The 21512-nt window shown below is 46.9% G+C and overlaps 1 protein-coding gene across 1 annotated transcript in view; it reads left to right on the top strand.

The window, feature by feature from the left end:
• The window catches only part of PNPLA2 (patatin like phospholipase domain containing 2), a 28624-nt gene that overhangs the window by 1502 nt on the left and 5610 nt on the right, over positions 1-21512 (top strand). The window contains exons 2-8 of the mRNA XM_059474793.1: positions 13507-13739; positions 13915-13980; positions 17950-18159; positions 18884-18944; positions 19662-19829; positions 20274-20406; positions 20796-20918. Of these exons, the coding sequence (XP_059330776.1) occupies positions 13507-13739; positions 13915-13980; positions 17950-18159; positions 18884-18944; positions 19662-19829; positions 20274-20406; positions 20796-20918 (994 nt within the window). The remainder of the gene's footprint in view (positions 1-13506; positions 13740-13914; positions 13981-17949; positions 18160-18883; positions 18945-19661; positions 19830-20273; positions 20407-20795; positions 20919-21512) is intronic.

Raw genomic sequence — 21512 nt, 5'->3', positions numbered from 1 at the left:
TGTGTAGGGATTCATTTGCAGGTAGCTGCCAGGGATTCAGTTGTTTAATTGCTGTTGCTTCTGTTGAGGAGGTGACACTCCCCAGTTAGTTCCCTAACTAGGTGATCCCTCTGCCACTTGAAGGCGTGGCACAAGTGTGAGACGGGCTGATGGTAGTGACCAAATCCTTTGCCTTGCTCAGATGCCATCGTGGGTGCTGAGCAATCCTGTTATCATGTTTACTTTGTCCTGGCTATTTATATGTCCAGAGCATCCATGGTGTGCCAGGCACTGCCCTGAGGGAGGCGTCCAGCCTGGTAGAGAGCTTTCTGTGAATCAGAACAGTTTTTCCCACTCCCTGTGAGGTACAGTGGGAGTGTAAGAGGACTGGGTTAGGGGCCACCTTCTGGGAAACGTTCACTTACCCCCTGAAGGAGGGCAAACCATGCTCTTTAAAGCTAACCAAGGCTTGATCTTGGGTGTTCCAGTTCTGTCTTCCGTTTGACTTCTCTGAAATTGTTTTCTTCTGACTCACCTGCATGACTGACATGTATCTTGGGTAGAGAGCAGCTCTAAGGCAACACAGTTGACTTCTGAAAGTAAAAGCACATGGGGTGCGTGGCTGTACCTTGTCCGTGTCATAAACCCTTCTGACAGTGCAGCTTCCAGCCAGAGGGCCAGAGGTTAGAATGAAATCATAGAGGTAAAAGAGGACAGGGCAGAAGGTACAGCTAGGCCTGAACTAGGAGAGCAGTTCATTCTCATACAGGCTCTTACAGGGTCTGTACCTGTGTTTGCTGTGCTGCTGAGAGCAGGTGGTAGCCTGTGGCCTTTGAATCCTACAGCAGCTGCTGCTCTGCACTGTCACTTGCCCTGTCCATGGAACTGGAATGCTAAATAGTGTCTCTTGATGAATGACAAAGGGGGAATTTTGCAGAAAGAAGCCTTGCTTATTTGACTGTGTGTAGATAAGGTTAGTGTCCTCATGCCTGTGAACTCAAGAAGACTCTGCTGTGCAGAGACAAATACTTGCAGGGGAGGAGTGTAAAAACCTCTTCCTTGGGGGTTTTTCCATGAGTCCAATCTTTTGAGACCCTGATCAGAGAAAGCAGAGATCTTGCCTGACTTCAGAGAATAAGATCCCACTTAGTGGTTTCTTTTCCAGCTTTTTCCCCCTGGCCTTTGCATCTGTTCACCTTGTCTGTGAACTTGTTCTGCCTTCTCTGTTAGTTGAGACCTCACTGTCATCATCTGTGTAGGACAGGAAGGCTTTGCTATGGGCTGACACTGAACTGAAAGCCCTGACCAAGTGATCAGCAGCCTTTGGAGCACACTGTGGGCTTCAAAGGTGTGCTTGAGAATAGCAAAGAGAGCAACATTGGGTGTGCATATTACTTAGGCAGGGCACCTTATTTTTATATAAGAGATCAGGAGGTATTTACAGTCTGATATGACCTTGCCTAGCTCTGGTTAAGCACTTTACCATTAAGTTGTAGGGATCTTGGATTTGTTGTTCAAGGTTACGACGGTGATGTTGCCCTGCATCTGAAGTGCTCTCTCTCCAGCTTTGAGATCCTTCTGTTTGCTGGCATGAAAAAGCAGTGCAATTTTCCCACTAGCATAATCTGTACGGCTATCAAGGTGCATTGGGCCGTCTCCAAGTTTCTTGACTGTGCATAGTGCAGTGTTGTGGCATGAACAGCTTCTTGCCCCAAGTATATTCTAGAAAATAGCCTCTGTAATGCCCATACCATCTCTTGGGGCTCTTGGAGTCCAGCACACCAGGAAATGCACCTTTATGTGCCAGGCAAGTGGAAAGTTCTCATGCTGGCATTGCTCTCTCCTCTTTGTGTGTACCTCCAAACCTGCAGCTTTTCACAAATTCTAGGTGTGGGGCTTTGAGATGGTCCCCTGTCTGTATAAATCTGAAAGTCACCGGCCTGGATGAGGAGAACTGGCGTACGTGACATGGTGAGACCGTCCTCTTTCAGTCAGGAGGAATGCTAAAGTGCAGCTACTGCAGGATTCTTTCATCCCTAATACTGAGTAGGGAATGTAGTTTGGTAAGGTCTGGAATCATCTTACTTTGGTGAACTGTATGGGGTTTGTTGTGCTTGCTTTGGAAGCATAGCAGCGTGAATAAATGATGAGATCTGAAGCTGTATTCGCTGAAAAGCTGTCTTTGAGCTGGTACTAAGGTCCCTCTGACTCACAGTTAACCAACAGCATCTCAATTGTCTGCATGTGAATGCTGTCCTAGACAGCCCCATCTGAGGGTGGGTTGGAACTGCTGAATTGCTTCTATTTTGGGGGGAAGGGGTGGGTTCTGCTGTCAAATGCAAAGCTGGCTATCAAACCCCATCTGTGGAAGTTAGCTGTTCTCCTAAAGCATGACAAGGTCAACAGAAAATGAAAAAGCAAGCTGAGGAGATGCTTTTGGTACTAAGAATAAAGCAAGGAAGCCATGTGTTGCTAGATTGAGTAGTGTTGTTTGGGATGCTCTTTGGAGAGCACTTCCTGGGTTGTTTACAGCATTTTAAAATGTAATTATTTTAAACTACTATCTTAACCAGGACTCTGTCTCAGGCTTGACATGAGGTGACATAACAGCTATTTGACATTTGGGTTTGCTTGTCAGCTGTCACCATGTGACCACCAGGAAATGTGCTGCTGAACTGCAGAGACGTTTTCCATTGGGTAGCAGGAGCAAAAAAAAAAAAAAAAAGCCCAATGAACAAAACCTTTTGAAACTGAGATAATTAGCAATATCAACATCTTAAATGTTGTGCTTCTGCAATTTGATTATGTGCATGCAAAGGCTTAACAACTGATCATGGAGATTTACTTTCTCTGTGTTTGTGTAATCTTAACACCAAATCCCAGATTGATAGAAGGAAATAAACCAGCTTAGAGTCTATGGAATCCTCAGAGCAATGCCAGTTTACCATGGCCAAAGCATGAATCAGGATGCTTATCCTAGGGGAAGTGTATCTGATGCTGTCTTCTGTGGCTGTGTGAAGAGAGCTATGGTCTCCACAGGGACACAAAGGAAAGTTTTGTAGCATCTGTGGTGTCTCAGTAGTTAGGTCCCTCCTTGCACAGGTGATGGGCACTTGTACCTCCTGCAGGGGCCCTCCCTGGAGAAAACGTTGTTGAGGTCAATAGCCCCAGCCCAGGAAGGAGGGGACACCTTTATGTACATTGAAATACAGATATAATTAGTGGGGAACCGTCTGGTGCTTCTTGGAAATGGTGATGCTTTTTTCTGTGGTGGAAATAGAGGTGGAGGGGAGATGTGCTGTGCTGACATAGATGGAAATGTACGCTGGCTTGGTGGAGAAGCTGCTGAGCCTGGATCAGTGCCCTCAGCAGTCACAGGGCTGTGGGATCAGGTGTCCAGAGGAGTAAGCTGGCAGCCAGAGCACCCTGTAGGACCTCTTGATGGGAGGGAAGGAGCTTGTTCCTGCTCTCTGCCTGGCTCTAACCAGAAAGCTTCTGTAAGGAAGCTGCTCTTGCAGGCATCTCATTGGATGAGTGCAAGGAAAGCCAAGGAGCCACTTCTAGCCACCACTGGTGGTGGTGCTTGTTTCCTGTTTTTTGGGGGACCTGTGTTACCTTCCAGTGCAGTGAGCTTGGGATTGGACTCAGATGTTGGGCCCCTGGTCACTCTGCCTCACCGGAGTCATCAGTTTCTCCATGTTTCTCTCTGTGCCCTCCATTAAGCATGGATGAAATGCTCCCTAGCTTGGCTGGAGACGATTTCCACCTCTCCTGTGCTTGGTTTCCACTGAACTTGAAGAGGACCACACAAGGGCTGGCAATGGTAATTAGTCAGCATTCCTTCTTTCTGGAGATGGGAATGGGCAGGCCTTCTAATTACAGGACCTTTGCAAAAGCTCAGAAATCTTACTCGCAGGAACAGTGTGAGTGGGTGACTCCTGTTCACCTTGCTCTTTGCAATATAAACCCTACTCGTGGCTGAATTCCAAAGTGGCCACCACTTCTCCATTGAATTCTTTGCACTTCTACACTTTTATTGCCCAGCTCTAATACTTATTTTCTTCCTTTCTGCTAAGTGTTCTCGGGACTTGAGGTGAAAGTCAGGATGTGTCTTCAAGTATGTGGGAGTCAGCCAGGCCTATGTATTTGCCTTGGGCTGTGTGGCTTGTCAAGCAAGTGGAGTGAGAGCTAGTGAAAAGGAGGGGTAGAGGAAATGATTCCATGTGGAAGGCCCTAAATAAGTCCATGTCCCTGGGAAAAGGCAGATTGTGTCCTTGAAGTGGTAGAGTCTGAGGCAGTAGAAAATCCTTTCCAAGGAGCACATAGGAGAGAGGCAATCAGTGAGCCTGAGAGTGTAGAAACGTTGCTGGAGATTGTTGTAGCCCTGCCATTTTGTAGCTATGAAGGCCAGAGGAATGGAGGAGAGAGTTTTTGTCACTTGTGATACAGAAGCTGCTGGTGGCAGGCCTGATCCTGTCCCTGGGGCTGTGCTGATCTGTGGTGCAGTGTGTTACATCAGGTGTGGGAGCTGGTAGGTTTATTAGAACCCAGGGCTTTGTGCTGCCCTCTGGCAATGTCCCAGAACTGAGCTGGTTGTGCTTTCTGGTACAGATAAAGGCCAAATCCCCAATGATGACTTCTGCCTGACAAAACCTTTGGAATCTGCAAGCTTCATGAAGTGTCTTCTGCCACCACTTCCCAGGCTTTTAGCTGTGCTGTGCCTGGAGGATTTCTTCTGAGAAGGAACCATTCTCTTCCTCTTCATACACTGAAGTTTGTGATATTGGTTTTGGAGGCCTTTTTTAGGCATAGGATTTAAAGGATTGAATATCATTGTAGCATTGGAGGTTCTGGCAATCTCTGAGTTTGCCACTCCTATGGATTATCTAGTTTAGCATCCTGAAGTAGAGGAGGAGACATCTGAGGGTGTAAATGAATCAGGAACTCTTTGCATATGTTAATTACAAGGGCCAGTCTTGCTGGCTGCATTGAATGCTGCTGATTCAGTGCTGGGCCTGGCAAAAAAAAAAAAAAAATTCCAGTGTATTATGGAGGCAGAGTGTGGATTCAGGCTGCTGTAGTTATGCCATGCGTGAAAAAACTTGGAGTCCTGTTTCAGAGTAGGCTGTCAGCACAGAGATTTACACTGATTTATCTATCCTAGTGTTCTTACATAGCAAGATTGGCAAAATAATCTTTAAGGGAAGCATTTAACTACTAGCCATATTCTTGCACACAGAAGAGGTCGTGTGTCAAATGTTCAATCTGAGCATCTGTCTCTTGCTGTTCTTGTTTGTGTGCTCAGCCCTGCAGGAGGGTTGAGCAGAGGCTTTTCCCCTGCTGGGGTCTGTGCAACCCTCTGTGAGCAGCTCCTGTCCTGCTCTCACAGTAGTTTTCAGAACCTCAGTTGTGTTTTGGCTGAGGGTTCACTGCTGATTGCTCTGGGACAAAGGTAGCATCAGTTTGTAGATTTTGCCATGGTTCCCAGAGTATGCATCCTAACCTTGTGATCTGCCTGATGCTGCTCCAAGAAAACAAGAATCATTTGAGAGCAAAATGCCAACATCCCTTGCCAGAGGACTGCTTTGGAAACTGAGCTTTTGATTCTCACTTCCTTGCTGGAGTCTGCCCTGTTTGTGCCAGGGCCAGTGGGGGAGAGTTTGGGGTGTAAGATGACACTTGACCTGTCTGAGAAGGAAGGGCAAAGCAGGCCCAGCAGGCAGTGCCCTCCCAGGGGCACAGGGAGGGGCTTGGTGAGCCCTGTGAATGTGAGAGCTGGGCATGATACAGGCTGAGAGCCAGTGCAGGGTGTCAGGGCTGTTCCTCTCATCTGTGTTAGGGTTTTAGCACTCACACAAGCGTACAGTGGAAAGGACAGGGAGGAAGATTGGCTGCTGTGCGACAGAGCCAGCCATGTCTCTGGTATCATCTCTGAACATGAAAGAATTGCCACCTGAAAGCACACAGGAAAGCTTTCTGCAGGGCTTAGGCTGATAGCTACCAAAAGCCATGACTTCTGCCTCTGGGCAGACCAGAGAAGAAAGGTAATTTCTCATTACGACATGAGTTTTGGTCTCTTTCTCCCCTCCACTAGCTTTCTCTGGATGAGTATTTGTTTTTGAAAATATTGCTTCAAACTCAGTATTACTTGGTCCAAAGTGAGCAGCAAGGATCTGAGCTGCACCTTGTCTACTCTGTGAATCCCCTTTTCTTGTCATCCCATGCTGTCTGAATTGCACTAGAGCATTGGCAGGGATGAAGATGGAACATGGCTTTCAGTTCAGCTTTCCTGGGGTCCTGAGCAGCTTTTCCTTTTCATGCACTGTAATGTCATTTAATTTCTCTAATACAGTGAACAGAAATGCAGCATTGAAACTCATATTAGGGCATTACAGTAGGGAAAGATCAGACTAGTGGGTGTTGCTGTTGTGGTTGTGACAGAGGGATCCTGGCTGTCTGCCTGCTCTGAGCTGCCTCCTGCCCTTCCTATCAATTGTTTCACAGCAGCAGCTGCCCTGTTTTTGGGTTTGTGTTGCAAAAATGAGCGCTCCCGTCCTGACCACAGAAACACAGCGAGTCTCAGCTTGCACAACAGCAGTTCTGGCGAGGCTTTGGTGTGCCACCACTTCATCAAGTCCAGTGCAGAAATTTAGCTAGAGACCTCGTCCAGCCTGTGAGTTCTTATGCCTGCTCTCCCTGTTTGCTTCTGTGCAAAGCAGAACAATGAGTCTTGAGGTGAGGTATGAGTGGTGCATCTGCACTCGGGCTTGCAGGAAGGTCCTGTCCTGCAGGTACCAGCTGGTGGGTGGGCATGTGGCAGTCACTGCTCTGCCTTGTGAGCTGCTCTGTGCAAGAGGTAAAAGCCCTGTCAACTTAAAAGCAGATCTTCATCTTATGTTCCTCATTTCTAGCATGTGGCAATAGCTCTGGTTCATCTATTAACTAGTATCTAGAGCATGCTAACCATATCTTTTGGCTCAGATGGGAAAAATGTCTCCTTTTGGTTTGACTTTATTTAAACAGGCAGCATAACTGACAGCTTCCCCCCCAAGTTGAAATAGAAGAGCAAATATCTTGGGACAAACACATTGAGAGAGGCTTCTGGTTCTGAAGCAGTTGCAAATGATCTGAATTTATGTGGCCCTCCTGCTGCACAGTGTGTCTTGGGCTAAACAGTTTGTGTCTGGTCTAAGCAATGCTGAGTGTGAAGAATCTGCACCAGAAGTATTGTGGGCTGAGCCCTTCTTTTAGCATCTGCCTCTGGCTGCAAGAGCTGGCCTTACTTGAAAAGCTGTCTCTTTCTCTTGGTGTTTGCACTTGCCCTGCCTGTAAGGTCAGAATAGGCGCTGCTCACTGCAGTCTAACCGGGATCCCTAGCAGTTGCTCCAGTAGGTGTCAGTGCCTCTCATTCCCGAGCAAAGGGGGAGAAACGCCATTATGTACCCCTGGTGGCCAGGCTTTCCAAGAACTCTCGTTTACAGAACTGTTTGTTTGTTGAACTCTGAGGTTAAATCCCTGCACAGAGCCCCTGATCTTGCCACAGGGAACAGCTGGTCAAGCAGCAGGACTGTCTGTAAACTGAGTGGATGTGGTTGTGAGGGCAGTTGTGTTTACCTCCTAGGTATCACTAAAAGCAAAAATAAAAGTTTCCTTCCTGTATGTCTTATCTGGAGCCAAGTGACCTGAACTGTTTCTTACCTGATGGCAAAATAGTTGGAGAGGAGGATTGAGTGAAGACCTTAAATTAAATAAAAAATATACATCAGAACAACAAAAATTAGGGAAGTCTCAGAGGAACAGCTTGTTCTGGTACATAGTGTTTCTCAATCAAACTGGCTTACAGGAGGATGTGCACAGATGAGAAAAGAGTTGATGCTTTTGAAGACTTCACTGCTAGCTGCCATCCCTCAGCCTGCAATGTTTGAAAATGTGTGTTTTTCATTTGTGTCAAATCGTGGCAGTTGTACAACTTCTGGCCACTGAGGGATATTCTTTCCACAGCCAGTGTTTTTAGGTGTCTGTCCAGGATTTCAGATGGAAGTTAAAGAGCTGTCACCAGCCATGGGGTACACCTATAACCTGAACATGTCTAATAAGGGCAGGTTGTAAAACATTGCTCTTTATATCCTGCTGGCATGGATTTGTCTCTGGGGCCCCCTCTGACATCTTTTCAGCCTCTCTGATGGACCATCAGAGAACATCTTGGGTCAGGTTCCCATTCAGGACAAGCTGGCCTTTGTTTAGCTTGGCTGAAATGTTGGCTGGTTTTTGCTCTCTTGGGACAGTAAGTGGAAATCAAGTTGCTTCAGCATGAGTGTGGAAAGTGGAACAGAAGTCTACCCAAGCAGTGGGATCTTTCACAAATGGAGGTCATTGCCCACAAGAATTGGGTTTGTCCTTGGGTCACTGACACATTGCTGTGCACTGCTCCTTGGGATGAGTAAACGGGCACTTCATGATGAACCGAGCTACTCGTGAGGAAACATCCAATAATGCTCTCTGTTAATTATTTTCTAGATGTCAGTTTGAAAAATTCTGTTTATAGCTTTGTAGGTTTCTTTTGGGCTGGTGACAGGAGTGTGTTGTAATTAGGACTATATCATCTCCTGGGAGAGGCCAGGCAGGAAAGCATGTGCATTGCATCTTGGTACTTAGAAAGGAGCAAGTGCAGGAGCTGTGCATGCTGAGCTGGAGCAGCTTAAGGATGTGTCCTGGAAGAACATGGAACAGCTCCTGAAACCTCTGCTCATTGTCAGATACTGACTTTTAGCTCTTGCACATATGTGACACAGAACAGCTGAAACAGCAAGAGATGGGCAACTGAGATAATGTTGGGGAAGATCATGCTAATAAATTCCTTCTGGCTCATCCTATTCCTAAATTTACATCCAGACTGGGATCTAGCAGTGGGATAATGACAATTCCAGCAGTGTTCAGCAACCAGCTGCATTGAAAGCTGGTTTAGCTGGGGACTCTTGAAAGGGACATCCATGTTGAGTATCACACAAACGTCCCTGGAACAGAGAGCTGAGCAGAACTGAAGGAGTTCTGGAATGAGGTCCCTGGTTATAGTACACAGGGCTGGCAGGACTCCTGTCCTGAAAATCTTACAGTCAAAATAGCTTGGTCATGTGATTCCAAACTGAACAAGGGACGGGGCTGTCCAGGGCCTGGGGGAATAGCAAAAGTACCTGTACTTCCTTCTGCTACTTGTCTTCCTTTCAAAGCTGTTGGTGTGTTGGGCCAGTTGGAGCCTTAGCTGGGTAATGGGAATGGGGTGGGGAGGGGGGAGTGTTGCTGATGTGTAGGAAGGAGTCCATTTGTTGGTGTTGAATGAGAAGCAGGTTTAGTGAGGATCTGCAGTTCCTGCCTGCCACACTAGTCCAGGCAAGTTATGGCATCTGCAGTCTGGGGTGTGACCTCACTGTGCCTCCTGCCAGCAGGGACAGAGCGCTGCCCCACATCCACCAGCTCTCTGAACTGTCCTTTGCTCTCCATCCCTGTTGGAGAACTTGTCCTTTGGGCTTGTATCCTGTTTACTGTTGCACTAGGCAGGGAGTGGGAATGTCCCTGGCACAGGTGGTCTTTGTGCTGACACAAAGCTCTCCCAGAGAGACCTGCAGTGTCATGGGTGAGCTGCAGGATTGAATATTCAGAATGCCCATCCCTCTATTTAACTTGCTCTGCTCCTATTTTTGTCTGTGTCTTGGGCACTTTTTTCCATTTGGAATACTTCATGAGTCATCTGTGATTTTACTGGCTGGCAAATAGACACCAATATGGTCTAATGTGGCTCAACAGGAGACCATCATGGTGCCCCTGGTGCCAAAGCCCTGCTGCTGCTGTGGGTCTGAAGAGACCCTTCTTCTCCACTTGTCACCCCTCCTGTGGAGCAGTGTTTAGGCTTTGTGATGGTCCTCATGCACTGCACAGGTTTGGAGATGCCTTTCTATTTCAGCTCAGAGCTCTTGGCAGCAGTTAAGGGTCTCCCCAGCTGCTAGCTAACAACAGTTTTAGGTGATCCATCTTCAGCTCTGCTGTCCCAGAGGCAGAGTAACAGCAGGCTGCTCTGCTGGGATGTTTGTTTACAGTTATAAATAGCATGTGCTGCTTGAATGCTTTTCAGGTTAGAGTTTAGGGGCTGCCAGGCAGTACAGACTTAGTTACTGGCTTATTTTGGAGTTGAGCATGACTGATAGAGATGAAAGTCAGTTGTTAAAGGGAGCAGTCTAGCCCTATGTCAATAATGTGAGGCTGGATTGATACAGCTTAAAAATGAAGTGTGAGCTAGCAGCTGCCTTCAGGCTTTTCCCATGGGTGCCACTACCTTGCCCCTTATAGCCACTGCAGATGACAATCAGCAGAGTGGGGACAGCTGACCTGTCTTTTCTGGCAAGGGACATATTAGGGTGTTTCAGGACATAACTGAGTGATGTTCCTTTGCGTCATCACAGCTGAATTCAGATAAGGGCAATAGCCCTGCAGTACTTGGGTTTATGTATAACAACACCCAGTGGGGCACTGCTGGGGGTGGGGTAAAGAGGAATGTGGGTTTTCCAATGAAAATGAAATATTCCACATATATTAATGCAACATTTTTGAGGAATATTGGCTTAGTAATATAGGGAAAGGTGTTGAATTAATTGGTTGGTGTGAGAAGAATGAAATATTTTCACAGCAAACACTGCTAACTGCTAGGGATTGCCTCTGCCCCGTAGTATGTACCTCAATAAAGAAATACAAATTTAATTCAGCTTTTTCACATGACTCTGTGTCCTGAATCACTAGATCCATTAAAAACAATGAGAATCTTTCCTAAGGGCTGCATCTGGCACTGGACTAGTCCTAGAAATAATTGAGAGCTGTTGGCTGACCCCTGTAGGAGTTGTCTCTCTTGACTGCCTCTAATTCAGCTGCTCCCTCTGATGGACTGCAAACAGAACTTGAGCTGGTTTTCCTGGAATATCACTTTCAGTAGTAACAGGATTAAAACACTGTCACTTCTTTTCTCTCCTCCCAAATATATTTCCAAGAGGACTTGTCATCTGTCATGGATCTTGCTACATAAACCTGGCTTCTTTGGCTGACCCCTCAGCTGGCCTTATTTCCCAGAAAGCTGGTGGTACTGCAGGTCACCCTGTGCTCATGCCTTCCCACAGAGCAATTCCACATCCAGCTTTGGTGCAAGTGATTCAGCAAGTCCAACAGAATCACAGATGTCTTTAAACAGAAGTGCCTCAGAGCTCCTGTGGGTATGCATGTATGCACACATGTATAAAAGGAACCCAAAAAAAAAAATCCAGAAAGCGTTCAAAGAATGAACTTGCTAATTAGCAATAATCTAACTTTGCCCTCCTGGGTATGAAACACTGATAGAGCAGGCAGCTGCAACTCCGGGCTCCCCTCAAATGCTCTTTCCTGGCATAGTCAGGACTTTGCTCTCCTGTTTTTGTTTAAAAACCTATACCCCTTCCAGCTCACTTTTTTTGTTCAGTCATACCTCCATTTTGTTGCAGTTGTTTTCAGTATTGCTGTCACATCTTTCTGCACACTGAGATGCCAAGCCTGAAAGCATCATTCCCTAAGCAAGCACCATCTCCTGGATAATCCACACTCTCCCCAGTACAGCTTTTCCACACAGGGGTCTCCCCTCAGCTGCATGCTCAACACTCACCCCCCACAATGGGGGTTTCAACCAAGCCAACAATTCCCTGCAAGGCACTCAGTGCAGAGGATTTTCCTTTATGGGGTGGTGTGAGTAAGGTGCTGGGCTGGGATCCCTTCAATTTTTGCTTGATTGCTGTTTCTTTTGGTGTTTTTCCTCCCCTTGACAGACATGAAGGTGTCTTAGGGAGCATTTTGAGTGCTAATGTCTCAGTGATTATAAAGTGTATTTCTGTGGGGCTGACTTCTTCCATGTTAGGAAGGATGTTGAACCATGTGGCTACTATCTGAAACAGGCTGGGCTCAATGGCTTACTGCTAATTGAGTAAATAAGATCAGAATTAGACTGCTAAACATTGCTCTAGGACAGAAGACTGGGATTACAGGGCTAAAAATTGCTTCAGAGGGGGAACTTTGGCTTTTCTGCTAAGTTGCTACCTCACAATGCCTAAAATCCTGACCTCAGAATCTCTGGTCATGTTCAAGGGTCCAGATCTCTGCGTGCTTGAGCTACTGGTGTTGGTGGGTTTCCTAAGCCCAGAATGACGTTCCCAGGCTGCATTGATGGAAAACATGTTGCTAGTACACGTGTATTGCAAAAGATTGGGATGTGTCAACATAGCATTGAGGGTTGTTGCTCTTATCTCCATTGTATTTATTAACCTGGGTCTAACTTGAGTTCTTTCATTTGCTGCCTTGTTTTTGCAATTGAGAAACTGAGTGGGAGAGCAAAATGAGGGGACTTGCAGATAGCTTAAACTGGTTGTCTTTTGTCCTTTTCCAGGAAATGACCTTCAGTTTGATTGGAGAGGAGTCTTAATTTGTAAAAGCATGCTTCTTTTGTCCTGGTTTCTCTAATTCTCTCCCTCATATTCTTCTCACTTGTATGTTCCTGACAGTCCTTGGAATGCAGTGATTAGCTAGTACTTAGAGGAACTATTGGATCTCATCATGGCTGGATGTGTGTAGAGGCATCAGTCAGTCAGTGGAAAATGCTGGATGCTGTAGTTTTGTATTTTTGCTTCCTTCTATCCCTTTTTTCTTATTGGAGAGCTCTGATGTACTTGCCAGATGGGACTCTGAGTGACTGAGATAATGGGCTTAGCAGATACCTTCCCTTTTGTGCAGCTGGGATGTCTCCTCTTCTCAAACCCAGCTGGGTCACTGTGTGAAAGGGTAAAGCAAGCATTCCTTCACAAGTCCTGCTTGCTATCAGGGCCTAGTTTAGTGCTGTGGAATTGGATATGGAAGGGATGGGATGCCAGAGGCTCTGCAGGAGGGACTAAGTCTCTGATTCCTTAATGGAGCGTTAGTTCCTCTTGCTCACTTGAGATGTGGCTGACACTCACAGCAGTTGGGATCACTTAGCTGGAAAGCAGCAGCTTTCCTGTTCTGGCACTTCTGCTTACTGGCTCATGATTAGTTTGCCTGTCAGGTAAAAGATGCTTACTAGAAAAGTTTTATTGGAATATGTTTTGAAGTGGATTTATCCATAAGCTCAAAACTGTTGAAGTGTCAGCCTTGTTTTCTTTGTTAGTCTGTTTTCACCAGCCCTGAATTGGCCAGTGCAACAGGATCTAAAAAACAGTGTGAGGCCTTAGTCAGATGTACATGATCTTTCTTGACTTCATAAAACATAAGTAAGAGGAGAGTGGTTCTTTTTGATGGGGGTGTGTGAGGCCCAAGACAACAGACTTCCATGACTTCTCTAACATCCCCTGTAAAGAACCTCTTGGTTTGAGTTGTGTATTAACCAATGGGGAGGAACCTCTGGGGAAGGCTGGGAATGAGGCTTCCCTGTGCCTAGTTTTGTAAAGAAGAGTGATTTTGGTAGCATTTCATGGTGCATTTGTCTCGTTGCAGGTGAGGCCGGTGCCAGCATTATTCGGGCGTCAAAAGAAGCTCGGAAGAGGTTCCTGGGCCCGCTGCACCCCTCTTTCAACATGGTGAAAACCATTCGGATGTCCGTGTCCAAGATGGTGCCAGACAATGGGCACGAGGTTGCAGCAGGACGTTTGGGTATTTCCCTGACACGGGTCTCTGATGGGGAGAATGTGATCCTGTCAGACTTCAATTCCAAGGAGGAACTGATCCAGGTGAATGGACTCTTACTGCAGTGGGCTGGGCAGGAGCTGTGTGCGGTTTTGTTTTGCCTTGGTCTCCAGATGTCCTTAATACTGGAGTATAGTGCTCAGCACATGGCAGCATGGTGTTCTGAGAACAGTAATAGTTTCAGTGAATTCTTAGATTCTGGATCTCTTTCTCCCTCAGGCCTGTATCTGCAGCACCTTTATCCCTGTCTACTGTGGGCTGATACCTCCAACCTTGCGTGGAGTGGTAAGTAAGATTCTAAGATGGTCCTTCATTAAATTACATACTAATGAGTAGGTTTTGACAATGTTATTGCCTGCTGGCAGCATTTATCTGAGGAGACACAAGAAATTCCCAAATAAACAACTTCCAGCAGTGGATAGGCCTTCTTTCCACTGCTGCACACAGTCAACTATAAATGTCCTGAAGACCAGTGGATTTAACATAAAGTAACATATACAGTCTGGGGAAGGGCTGGCTGGCTCAGCAGTGTGTTGTCATGGCTACGTGGTACACCACTTTGCATCACTGAGGCTCCAGCTGTCTGCATGTGGAAAGAAGTTTGGCCCAGGATAAAAGGCATGAGTGTAGTCCCTCTCCCATGTGCCTGACACTTTCTGCAGGGCTTTAATTAGTGGGGTGAATGCTGGCCCTCTTTTCCATGGAATTCTTCCTGTCCTTTCTCTGACAATACTGCTCTGCTGCATGCCAGAGCTCTGTTAGAATTGTGTCCAAGGCTGCCCAAGAGCAATTTCTCCCTCTATCATGTGTTTGCATATTAGAAATGAAAATACATGAAAGCTGTGCAGAGCTGCAGCATTTCTGGGTATTGCAGTCATGCTTTAAGGGTGTCCTGGTTGAACTTGGCTTCCCTTGTCTACACAGGTTAATGAACACATTAAAGGGCAGGGATTTTGCAAACTACACAGCCAAAAGTGAGAGGGAGAACTGTTATAAAATATATGCCCTGATTTACCATAAGTGATCTGACCAAAATACCTCTGTCTGTCAGAGCACAGCATCAGATCTGCTCTGATTGCTACCTGTGTCCTAAAAGTGAGGTCAGTTTTGCTCCTGCATAATACACAGCTTGGCTGGTTTTGTCTTCTGCAAGCATGTTAGTCAGGGAAATGACCTGGAGGAGATGTCCACTGTTATCCAGCCCTTCAGAGAAGTGACAGAATCAGTAATGGTTTGGTATTTGCTCAGCAGCTGCTGCCAGGGCTTTTTCCCTTCAGCTGGTAGGACCATAGCAGTGGCTCTTGCCTTGCACCTCTTTGGGGGCCAGTTAAGGTCAGTGTGCATCAGGAAAAAATCTCACCATTCCAAAACTGTGTACAACATCAGGGTTTCTGGAATGTGCAGCTGCCCTGGCACACTGAGGAATAACTTCTCATGGGAAAAGGTGGGGAGGAAATATGAGATGAGGAAATTTAATTCCTACCTCTTCCCCAGAAAAGCATGGCTCTGAAGGGGGATTGCAGATGAGGTGAGAGGCTAATTTGGGTTGGGTATGAACTTGGGAAATGGTTTTGAAACAGAAATGCATGATTCTTAGCATGCCTGTGGTGACTGTATTTGTCACAGAATAAACTGACTGACCTGGCACAAGGCAATGTTTTTTCAAGGCAATGTTACTGTGTGCAAGGTGCAAAATCCATATTTTGCCTTCCTCCTAATTTTTTTCCAGTGTTCACTTCTCTGAGATCTGGTAGTCTCATGGAGTGGATGATAGAGATGGGCAGGGGCGTTAAAAAAACCCCAACAAGTTAAATATTGAGAAATGGAAAAGTCAGTAACTGACCTGCCAGCACACACAGTAGTTGTGAGTTGTGTGCAGCATGTGGGTGAGATGAATCCCTGGCAGGGGTCACAAAGCTGATTGTCAAATCATGTGAGTGAGGGGCCCTGTGCATGGGATGACATGATATGGGAATGGAAGTGGGCACCCCAGTCTATGAACCATCCCCTAAAGCTGCTGCTGTGTGTGCCTGCAGGCAGCTGGTGGCTCCAGCCTGTGGCTTTGGGCTGTTCTGGGCCTTGCAGGAGGCTGGAGAGTGGTTACACTTGGGCTGCTGGAGGTTCAGGCAAATCTAAAGTGCAGCTGAACTTTTCTGAGGAATGTTAATCAGCATTGCTTGGAAGCAGTGGATCAGAGAGTGGGGTGGGCAGGTGTACTCCTGGAATTCCATGGAGTCAAAAGGGTTTGCCTGTCAGCTCTGCTGTAGTTGAGCCTTTTTTCTAATGGCATCTGTGCAATCATGCTGCCACCCTCAGGGAAATGGGTCTTCTGCATCCTTACTGCAAAACAGTGTTTTCCAGCACTAAAGCTTACCTCCTTTTTCTTGAAACAAAAGTCCATGCTGCCCTGCTTTGCTCTGTTCTGGTCCCACTCAGCATGTTGGAATCTCATCCTTGCAAAGGGAGTCAGGCAGACATCTCCAGCTCTAGCTGTGCCTAGTCTGGCTTTCAGTGGAGCAGCTTTGGGAAGAGGATGACAATGGCAGTTTGCTGTGGTTGCTTTAAGCTTAGGGAACTGGTGCCCACTTTAGCAGGGGGAGAGACTTCTGTTGATTGTTAGCATCTCTGTTGTCAGAAAACATCTTGTGAGCAAGCTGTGTTAGTGTTTCTGAGAGGATGTACTCTACCCTTGAGTTTAATCTGTCATGTCCTTCCACTTTCTTCACTGTCCAAATTCAGGTGGTGTAGGAGTCTCTAAGTGCCTGTCTTGACACAGTGTTTGGTGAGCAAGGGCTGCCATGAGGATAAAATGTCCTGTGCTCTGAGTTTGGGCTGCTGTAGCCTACTGTAATCACAGGCTGTCTCCCATGAAGCTGTAGGCTCTTTGCAAAGGTAGCCCTGAGGTTTAGTTTGCCTCCCAAGAAGGGAATGTGCAGTCCACCCTGCCCCTGTTGCATCAATGGCAGCTGGCTTGCTATAGCTGAATTTAGTTGCTTTCAGCCCATGAGCCTGTGAACTGTTCTCTAGGGCCAGAGAAGCTACTTGAAGTCTCTCTGCTTGTCTTGTCTGCCATACAGAGCAAGAGAGAACAAAGTGTAAAGCAACCTTGAGGCAATACATCCAATGTTTTCCTAGGCATTGTGCAGCAGAAGAGCAATGTTGGTGGTCAGTCTGCCTGTGAAACAAGAAGGAGCAGGCTGCAGAATGGAGCACCTCCTCCTTCAATCAGCATTCTGTGCTCTGTCTGGGTTTAGCCTCTACTGGCTCAGCTTCTCACCCAGCAGAGCTGAAAGATGTTTACAGCTGCTACTAGTGGGGCTGCATAGCCCCTGTATCATGATTTGTGTTTGGGTAGGAAGGAAACAGATCCAGGCAGCAAATTGCAGGATCAACCCTGATATGAAATCAGCAGAAGTCTTCTGTGACTGAGGTTCACAAGAGCTGGAGTTGTTGCTCTGCAAAGACCCCCAGCTTCCTTCTCTTTTGGCTTGAGCAACATCCTTCTCCTGTTATCTTTTGCATGTTGCTTACTCTGCCAAAACCTGTGATAGGGATCATCTTGCTCAGCTCCTTATGCAATTACAGTAGCCAAGGAAGTTTTGAGGACATACTACTGGGGTTGCCCTTCCTGCAAGGGTAACACAAATGTGTTTATGGTACAGAAGTACAGAACATTCTCTGATAAGAGAGTGCCTGTTAAGAGCAAAACCCAAGTCCCTTGTGCTGTTATCACATCACAGCAAGTGGATTCCCAATATGTATGCATGTGCTGGGATTGCTGCTTGATAAGCCCACTAGCAACAAATCAGGTGGTTTTACTCAGAGGTAACAAACCTTCTGCCAGTGGGGACTTGTGTCTGAGCTTATTTATTTTGAACATAAGTGAAAAATGGCACAATGTCACAGTGTGACAGCTTAGATCAGTGCTAATTTGCACTGCAGGTAGTTGTTGGTGTGTATTATTATTTAATTGGACAGCAGTCAGACCACATAGGAGTTGTAAGTCAGCAGTCACACAAGTCAATGTGCCTTTCTTATTGAATGTTTGTGAGCAGCACACTCAACCAAGAAAAAGCACATAGCAAAAGGAGTTGTTGTAAACAACACAGCTGTGCTATCACTGGTTTTTACTCCTCCAGTGCTGGGGGATGTATTCCATTCTTTCTCAAGTTGTTGGCACAAACAGGAAAAGGAGTAAAATAGCTGCTTGATCAGTTGTGAAAATGAAGATTCCTGCATTTGTCTTGATTTCAGAGATATGTTGATGGAGGGATTTCTGACAATTTGCCCCAATATGAGCTGAAGAACACAATCACAGTGTCTCCTTTCTCGGGAGAGAGCGATATCTGCCCACGGGACAGTTCCACAAATATGCACGAGCTGAGAGTCACCAATACAAGCATCCAGTTCAACCTTCACAACCTCTACCGCCTCTCCAAGGCCCTGTTTCCTCCAGAGCCACAGGTGAGTTTCCTGGCCACACCTGAACTTGGGGACCACACATCTTGGGCACTGGCTAAACTGTGTGCACTTTGGCAGGAGAAGATTCCAGACACTGTTAGTTTTGTATCTTGTGCTTTGTCTTTAATCTTGACATTATCAATCCAGTGACTCGCTAAGCCTTGAGCACCTGCACAAGGGTTTGTCTTCTTTTTCTGCTAGAATAGCTGGAATTCAGGTGGTAGCAGTTGCTTGGAAAGCTCTCACGTTGCTCTCTTGAGAGTAATCTTTGCCTGGAAGTCAGGCTCACTGTAAACAATAAGCATGCATTCATGTGCTGAATTACTTGGGCAAGTTTTTTCCCACCTCTTCTCTAGTCTTAGCTGGCTTTATCTGCAAACACAATGGCCCTTCCTGGTATCTGCAGGGAAGTATTCTGGGCTGCTTGTCAGAGTGACTGACTGAAGGCTGCCTACAGCAGCATCAGCTGTAGATGGGTAGCTGCAGTCTGTGCCCACACTTCAGTAGGATCCTAGGTGTCCCTCCAATTGAAATTGTCCTGTGATTCCCATAGCCAGTGTATTGATGCTGTACCTCCCATTCCTGCTCGAAGCCTGAGCAAGGCTAGCAGGAATGGGACTTTTTCTTGGGATAGCTCAGGAGTCAGGAGAATTCCTCTGAAGCCAGCCTTGTGGTAGGTGTTTGCTCAGCCAGTTTCCACATGAAACTTCCCTTCCTCTGCCCACAGGTGCTGCGGGATATGTGCAAGCAGGGCTATCGAGATGCACTGCACTTCCTGAAGAGGAATGGTAAGGCACTGGCCATTTGTAGGGTGCACTGACTTGCCTGTTCTGTGCCACACTTTGTGCCTTGGCTTTGAGAGTACTTGATGGTGCATGTGAAAGGAGGAAGGGAAGAACTGAACTATGCCTCAGATACTAGGGTATGGAATTGTCATTAATGAGTCTAGCACTTCAGGAAGGAGAGGTGGAGTGTGACCTTGGCAGTTACCAGCACAGTTGCTGGGCAGCAGTGCCATTTGTACCTCCTGCAGACACCTGGCTGCTCTCCGTGTGCAGCTGGCTCTGTGGCGCTGCCCTCAGAGCCCCGGTGCCGGACACTTGGGCGCTGCTCTCCTGCCTCCAGCCGCGGCAGCGCTGGGTGTGCGCTTGCTGCCCCCTCGTGTCCGTGGACAGTGATGCGGACCCGGATAACTGGGATTGCACTGCCGGAGAGAAATCTTGCCTGCAAGATGGGTGACTGGCAGATTATAGCAACAGAACTCTGCAAAACAGCACCCTGCGGAACTTAAAGGGGAAATGTGAGAACTGATGGGGAAGGAGAGAATGAACTGAAACCGGCAAGATTTGTAGCTCCTTGTGGTAAGCATTACAAGAGATGTAAGCTAAAGAGGCTGGGCATGACCTCAGCCTGAGAGGAGTGAGGGTGAAGCAAGGACTGACACTCTAAAGGCCAGGCAGGGCAGCTGGTTTGTGTCATCCTTACAGAATAACTTCTCATCTCAGGTCTCCTTCATCGTCCAAGTCCTGCCCGTCCTCTCCTTGCCATAGAAGCACCTCCAGGAGAGAAGGAAGAGGAAGAAACAGAAGCTGAGGACCAAGAAAAGGACAACACTGCCCTTGCTGTTGTTGAAGAGCATATCTTGGAACACTTGCCTTCCAGACTGAACCAAGGTATGATTCAAAGGGAGAGATCACAGGTAATCAGTCTTCCTGTGCTGCCTGGTCTGCCTCAGAAGATTACTGGGATATGTGGTTATTGTTTATAGCTGGGGTTGGTCATGCCCAGGGATTGAAAAGACACCTGCTGAGGGTTAGATGGATTGGGGGGGGTCTCAGATAAAGTTGTGGCTCATACTGTGGAGGCTGGACTGGGAGAGGTTGATTCATTTGACAGTGTTCTGCATGGTAAGGAGAGGAGAGGGTCTTGCTGCTCACTCCTTTAGAGTCTGATAAAGGTGAAAACTGCTGGTTTTAGCTCTGCTCAGGGAATTACTAACCTGAGCAAGACTTCCTTAGAAGTGGGAGGTAGCTGCCTCAGGCTGAATAACTTTTGAGGTATGACAAGAAAAGAGTGTCCTACTGGGGATATTCAAACACATTTTCTTCTGCCTTCAGCTCTTGTGGAGGCTTGTGCTGAAAGAAGAAGTTTCTTGACTGGCCTGAGCAACATGCTGCCTGTGCGTGTGGCCACGGCCATGATGGTCCCCTACATGCTGCCTCTGGAGTCTGCAGTCTCCTTCACTGTCAGGTGAGCCTTGGGCTGGTCCCTCAGTGCTGCTCTTCCTAGTGCAGACAGGTATTTGATGCAGCTGTAGTGTTTGAATGGCCAGAGAACGGAATTCTCTCTAATTCTGCACTGCTGGTATTCCTGGGGAAGAAGCTCTTGACATTTACCAGACTAAAAAAACCAACCAACCAAACCCTTACAAACCAGAAAAACCAAGAACCCCAAACTTTTCCTATGTCATTTAGTTACAGCCACTACTTCTAGCTTGAAGGAAGATTGCTGTGTGCTAGAACTTGCCCCAGAAAATGGTGATAAATTTTTGAGCCTTAAGAGAGACTTTGGAACTGGTGCTCTTTTAATCATATTCCCTTGTGTGGCCCAGCTAATGGTTGTCTCCTGTCTCTTTACAGGTTGCTGGAATGGCTCCCAGATATCCCTGAGGATATAAGATGGATGAGGGAGCAGATGACAGAAATCTGCAGCTATCTTGTGAAGAAAGCCAAGAAGAAACTGGGCAGCCATCTTTCAGCCAGGTGTGGCTGCTTTTCTTCAGAGCACTGCTCAGGAGGAGCCCTTCATTTCCCCTTACACCTTTGAATTCTAGAGACTCTATTCCACTGAAGCAGAGCAAATAAGGCACAAATTGACCAATAGGATTTAGCACTTAGGCTGAAAATACAAATCTGGTCCAGGGTTTCTTGGCTTCCTTAACTGCTGGATACACTCAGCACATGGTCCCTTTCCTTTGTCGCATTATAGGGGACAAAGTCTAATTGTCCCCTATTATGGGGGATGTGGCCTAAAGTAAGTCTGATTAAAACAGTATGCCAGCTTATTTCATGCTCCTTCTGGAAAACAGAAGTGCTTGTCTTTGAGGCATTTGCTGGTCCAGGATCTCCAAGAAGTATTTGTGTTCAAATGACCTCTTCTACCTCAAGCCTGATTTTTGTGGGGAGGGAATATGGTGCCCAGAGAACACCAGAGGGTTTTCAAGTGAGACCAAGTGCTTTGGGCCTGAGTGTGTGCCTGTGCTTCTGGACTGAACCCCTGGTTTGAGGCTGTGGCAAGAGTGTTGTGTGAATGAGAATAGGAAACTCTCTCAGTAACAGTCAGCGGGTCCCAGCTGT

This window comes from Ammospiza nelsoni, chromosome 6 (assembly GCF_027579445.1).
Source record: "Ammospiza nelsoni isolate bAmmNel1 chromosome 6, bAmmNel1.pri, whole genome shotgun sequence".
Taxonomy (NCBI): Eukaryota; Metazoa; Chordata; class Aves; order Passeriformes; family Passerellidae; genus Ammospiza; species Ammospiza nelsoni.
The sequence above is the reverse complement of the archived record's forward strand: the minus strand, read 5'-3'. Positions and strand labels throughout refer to the sequence as shown.